The sequence below is a fragment of the Coffea arabica genome, chromosome 2c (genome assembly GCF_036785885.1).
Source record: "Coffea arabica cultivar ET-39 chromosome 2c, Coffea Arabica ET-39 HiFi, whole genome shotgun sequence".
Classification (NCBI taxonomy): domain Eukaryota; kingdom Viridiplantae; phylum Streptophyta; class Magnoliopsida; order Gentianales; family Rubiaceae; genus Coffea; species Coffea arabica.
The window spans coordinates 30,452,065-30,458,472 of NC_092312.1; the positions used below are offsets into that span (position 1 = coordinate 30,452,065).

Genomic DNA, 6,408 nt, shown 5'->3' on the forward strand with positions numbered 1-6,408 from the left:
CAAAACTATTAGGAACCCAATTGCAAAAATTGAGAAAGCTTTTGAGGTCAAATTATAATTATTATAAAGATTAGGGGTCAAAATAAAAGAAAATATAAAGTTTAGAGACCCAATTGCAATTAAATTAGGGAACTAATTGAAAGAAATCTAAGTTTCTAGGGCTATAAGGAAATTATTAAAAAGTACAAGGAGCGGATTGCAATTCCATGTCAGATTTCTTGAGAAAAACAGGCATTGGACCATTCCTTATTTCTTATTTGAGCCAAAGACCATTAGGCCCATCGAAAGTCCAACAGAAAAACACGAGCCAACCCTTTTTCACCAAACAAACCCACCCAAAACAATGGGCTTTAACCTGCTCAGCCCATGCCATAACCCAATTAAAGATGCATCATATCCATTTACCGAAAGCCCAAAGAAAACAACAAGACAAAAATCATCTAAAATATATTAAGGCTTAATAATGCCCTAAAACCCAGAAATAATTTGCCCAAAAGCCTACTTAAATATGAAAAAGAGGATTAAACTTAAAAGAGGCAAAAATTGGTTCAATTTCACAAGTTTTTGGGCCTTAGTAGGATTATGCGAGAGTTGGGGGTGCAACTGCAATTTTTAGAAAAAAACATGCAGCCTAGCTTTCTTCTGCAACTTTTCTTACTTCTCCAAAACACAGCAAAACGACCCAAACGTCCGCCAAAAATTAAAACCCAAATACACAAGATAGTGGCCTAAGATCCAAATTCAATGTTTAACATAATGTTGTGCAACAAATCTAAGCCGTTGTTCCACAAGATGAGCAAGAAAATGCAGTAAAAAAGGGAAAAGAAAAAGAAAAAACATGCAGGCAGAATCTCAATGATTTTGGCACAGATTCAAGCTTAGATGGCAAGAGACAGATGAAATACATCACCTTTGACACTTTGAAAGGCGAAACAGTGTGTGAGATGGACAAAGAAATAGACCCAAACGTGAGAAATTGCAGGGGGAAGCTAAATTTTTGCTGCAAAATTTCCTCCAAGAGCTGATGACCTAGTGACTTGGGAGCTAAATTCGACAGATTTGGAGTTGTTTTTTCGAGAATTTTTCTAAACAAAAGTTACACTTCTACAAGTGCAGATAGTGAAGATGCAAAAAGAATGCCTAAAAGACCTAAATTTGGGATCAAATTTCAATAAAAAATTGGGCATCTCCCCAACTCTGGCTCAAGTTCTTTCACAAAAATTTTCTACACTTTTTTCTTCCTCTTTTCTCTATGTTTTCTCTCCTTTTCTCTCTTTTTTTTTCTCTCTTTTCCCTTTGTCCGCCACCTCCTCTCCCTTTTTTTTAACCCTTCTCTTTTCCTTTTAAATGAAACTCTTCTCCTAAATCCTTGCTTCAACGGTGGATGAGAACCAGATTTTGTTGGCTTCTTTGTAGCCATTAGATGGCTTCTATTCTAGAAAAATCTTGATAGAGATCAAGGGGGTGAGGTGGCAAAGGATTGGGGAAAAATAAAAAATACAAACAAATGGAATTGAGCGGAGAATGGCTTCTTTTTTCTTTTTTTTTAAACTACTTTTTCTGGTTTTTTTTTCTGATTTTTATAAAAACGATTTGAAATGATTTTCTTTTTAGAAAAAGTAATAAATAGGCATAAAATAAACTAAAATAAAATAAATATACCTAAATTAAACAAAAATAAACTAAAAATGAAAAAAAAATAGGAATAGAATGATAAAATTTTTGGTATCACACAGTCCATCTGTATTATTAGGCCGAGTCTAAAAAAATGTTGGGCTAAAGTTTCAGAGCCCAAGTGCAAACCCAAACAAAAATTAAATCTTGGCCTAGCTTCTAAACCCAAAAAATACCCAACTTACACTCTAATGGTTCAAACCTAATAAAACAAAACAAAAAATAATTGGAAGTTGGAACCAAAAATAGAAGAAAAGAAATGAAGAAAATTCCGGCGGTTTGACCCGCCGAAAACTAGAAAAATTTCAGCCAACTTGGCCGGAATCTCGCCAGAATTTTATTTTTAAAACTTTTAAACCCGGATCTTTATATGTACATGAAAATCATGGCATTATGGATTCAAATAAATATCAAATAAAGTTCAAAAACCAAATAAACCATTACAAAATATGGATCCAAACGTCTTCAACATAAACTCTCATAAACACACACACTCAAATCTCTTGCATGAACATCGAATCAAACAAAGAAAAGTTGTGAAAATATGTGAGTATGCTTTTGGGTCAAATCAAAACGAGAAAACACGTGACAAAGAGCAGATGTGGTAGATTTGTTGAAGCTACGGACATGCGCCAGTGAAGCCGGACCAGCAACTTCGGGGGTAGATTTGAAGGGTTCGGTCATTTTTTGTGCAAGATTTCTAAACGAAACTTGCTCCCCCAACTTCACACATTGTGTAGAAATCGAAAGATCCTCAAAACAAGGTGTATTGAAGGGGAAATTTTGGTTGCAATGGGGCTGGAAAGTCAGCCTTGTTACGTTTCTGCAGAAAATCTTTTGAAGATGCTAATTTCAGGCCTCGATTCGAGTGGTTTTCAATGGTTATTTGGGAAAATTTTAAACACGAAAGTTGCTCCTCTATATCCCTCGAAGGTGCAGAAAAATAATTATTCTAAAAGGATGTAAAATGAAAGAGAAAATCACCCTCGAACAGAGCTAGTTTCCCAGCTTTTTCTCAAATTTTTTGCCGAAAAGTTTCTTCTTTTTTTTTTATGCTTTTCTCCTCTCTCCTATTTTTGCCGACTTCCTAATCTGCCTCTCCTTTCCAGAAACCGTTTCTCTCCTTTTTAAATCACCCCAAGCTATCAAAACCCTTCTCTCAATGTGAGGATGAAATGGGCTTTTTTGGCTCATTTTTATCCCTTTGATCACCTCATTTCCAGGAGTTTCTTGATGATTCTTGTAGAGATGAGGTGTCCTTTTGTACTAGTATATTTGGGGAAAAAGAAAAAGACGAAAGATTCCACTTTGCTCCTTCCAAAATTTGCCAGCTTTCTCTTGTTCGTTTTTTGTTGTTGCCCGTTGAAGAGGAAGACACGCACGCGCGCGAGGCAAAATTTTTTTTTTTAAAAAAAACTGCATTTTTCATTTTTTTTCTTCTTTTCCTTTTTGATTTTCCTAAAAAACCATTCAAATAAGATAAAAATAATTTTTCTTAGAAAATGAAATAGAAATAAATAAAAATAAATAAATAAAATAATAAAATGAATTAAAAAATTGGGTTAATTACATTTACCTCATCTGAGGTTTGACCATATTACCAATCAATCCCTGTAATTTATCCAAATAATGGTCTCACCCTTTGAATGATCAAACATTTAACAAAAACCCCCTTAATACCAAAAATGCCCTTTTTGAGGCCATATTGCATTAAAAAAAGAACATATTTTTATTTATTAACCTTCAAGTAATCCAAAAAAATCATCAAAAAGTTTTTGCTTATTATTTTATAAAAATCATATCTTTGCTTGCATAAATAGTTTTGAATCAATAATTATTTTAAATCTTAAAAATGAATATTAAAAATTAGATAAATTGAAAGAAAAATAAAAAAGAAGCAATTATTTTAAATCCTCAAGTATGGTTCGAATTTGTGGTTCAAGGTATGTTGCGGAGAGCACAAGGCATGTTTTCCTCAATTTGAACCATACTTCAGGAATTAAAATAATTTCTTCTTTTTTTATTTTTCTTTCAATTTATGTAATTTTTAATATTCATTTTTAAGATTTAAAATAATTATTGATTCAAAACTATTTATGGAAGCAAAGATATGGTTTTTATAAAATAATAAGCAAAAACTTTTTTCTATTTTTTTGGATTGCTTCAGGGTTAATAAAATAAAAAAATGTTCTTTTTTTAATGCAACATGGCCTCAATAAGGGCATTTTCGGCATTAAGGGGGTTTTTGATAAATGTTTGATCATTCAAAGGGTGAGACCGTTATTTGGACAAATTACAGGGATTGATTGGTAATATGGTCAAACCTCAGGGAAGGTAAATGTAATTAACCCTAAAAAATTTTGGTCTCTACACGTACAACGTTACCATGCAGTGCCTCACCACGTGTCACTGACCCAAAACTCCATGTAACCCCCAAAATTGGTCTAAAGACTCTAAACAAGCCTAAAATTTTAGCTCTATATGTTGGTATTAGGGCTGCAAACGAATCGAGCCTCTCGCGAGCGGTTCGAGTCAAGCTCGAGTCGAGATCGATCAATATTGAGCTCGAGCTCAAAATATTAAGCTCGTTAGCTCGCGAGTCGGCTCGCGAGCTCGAGTATATATATATATATATATTATAATATTTTTTATTTTTTTATTTTAAGTATATATATTTTTTATTTTAAGTGTATATATTTTTTTTATTTTCTTATTTTAATAGTAAAATTATATATATCCTTAATATTTTATTATTTATTAAGAAAAAAATATTATTTTATTTATTTTTAAAAAATAAAATAAAAATAATTTTATTTTTTCGAGCTCGAGCTCGGCTCGAATTGATTTGAGTCGAGCTCGAACTTTAAATAGCCGGCTCGTTGAGCTGGACCTCGAGTTCGAGTTTGGTAAAATTTAGTCGAGGGTCGACTCAATTCGAGCCGAGCTCGAGCTTTAAATTGCCGGCTCGTTGAGCTGGAGCTCGAGTTCGAGTTTGGTAAAATTTAGTCGAGACTCGACTCGATTAGCCTAAAACTCAACTCGACTCGACTCGCCTCGTTTGCAACCCTAATTGATATATTACCGCACAAGACCCAGCAAGAAAAAAGATAGAAAACAAAGAAGAGAGAGAGGAAAGAAACGGAGAAAAAAAAACAAAAATAATGATCGTGCCAGTAAAAGGCACGATGACCCATTAAGGGCATTAAACCAGGTACCTAGATTGTGCAGGAATGTGAACGAGTCCACTGATTTCTATTAAGTTCTAGGATTTGTATTGATTGAAAGACCACAAGCTTTTGATTTTGACTATGCATGGCTTTTCAATTATGGGGTTGGGATCTATTTTTTTTCTTTTTTCGGAGACGACAACTATTATATAACTTATCTATAGCAGGTATAGAGTGTTTTGACACAACTCTTAAATTTTTTTTACTACAGGTGAGATTTAAACCCTCATCTACAATCCAAGGAGGATTTAAGACCCTTCCTAGTGGCCACTAAGCCAAGCTCAGTGGTTAGTTGGGATCCACTTAGTGGGGGCCAAAGATGAAGATAGATTGCCTGATGACAAGGATTATTTGGACCCCATGGATAATCATATCTCCTTCCAGGTTTCTAGCCTTTAACATTTTTTTATTTTTTGTTACAACTAGAAAATTGGTTTTTGCTTGTATTTCAGAAAATAAAAGCATAAGAATTTGTTAAATGGTATTTTCGCTTCTTTTCCAATTTAAAATGGTAAGGAAAGATATTAAGTGGATGGAAAAAATTTTGAATTCTGTCATTATTTCTAAAATGAGGTGCAAAATCGATAACAGAATTTTTCATTTGCTTATCATGTTATTACTTGAATAATTTACCTACGTTAGTTACTTCTTTTTGAGATGATCAGTATCAGTAATACTTGAAAGTATTCCTCGATACAAATTGTGACTTCTCAACAGGTGTACAACTTGTATTCAATATTCATCAGTTCACTTCTCAAACTCGGGTAACAAGATAAGATGAAAATTTGCGGATTATTCCTCAAAAAAAAAATTTATTGTGGATTCTTTAATATCTTTCAATTTGATTATTATTTTTGTGGACAGGATTAGATGAATTTTGAGACTTGGGGCTGTATTAGGTAGCTATTTTGTAATTTTCTTAATCCGAGAATTGAGCAGTAATTTTGCTGAGACTTATGCACTATCCAGTGTGAGGATATGGAGGCAATGGAGCAGAAGTAGCAGGATTTCAACATAATGTACATAGAAAGAACAGTTGGAGATGAAGAAGGAGAAGCTATTGATCAGCTATTTTTCAACGACTCGGATGGATTCATGTTTGAAATATGCAATTTTGAGACTGTGAAGCTTGTTCGTCAACGTTCAATTGGCAGAATTAAGCTTCCTTTTGATCTTCACAACCCACCTTTAGAGTTGGATATGGATGGGATTAAAACTAGCAATGTTGCTGTTGCCTGAAGGAGTTGATTTCATCAACAGAAGAGATACTGTGGATTATTGCTAAATCTATTTGGTGTTTCAGAATCTAATGTAACGCTATTTTAGGTCATAAATTTGAGAATAGTTTTAGTAGATTTGTTTCGGAATTCATATCTCAAGTTACTACGCTTTTATGTATATTGTTTGTATTCTCTTTTGGGTAAAATAGATTTTACACTCACGTAGTTTAACAATTTTTCACATAATCCCATGTGATTTCAAAAGCTATACATATTCCTTCTAAACT

At 33.3% G+C, this 6,408-nt stretch overlaps 1 protein-coding gene across 1 annotated transcript; it reads left to right on the forward strand.

The window, feature by feature from the left end:
- The first annotated feature begins 3,594 nt into the window (after positions 1–3,594).
- LOC113724246 (glyoxylase I 4) lies at positions 3,595–6,140 on the forward strand. The gene is given in 4 exon segments (XM_027247169.1): positions 3,595–3,617; positions 4,771–5,005; positions 5,187–5,285; positions 5,871–6,140. Coding segments are annotated over 4 exon segments (627 nt in total).
- The last annotated feature ends 268 nt before the right edge of the window (positions 6,141–6,408 follow it).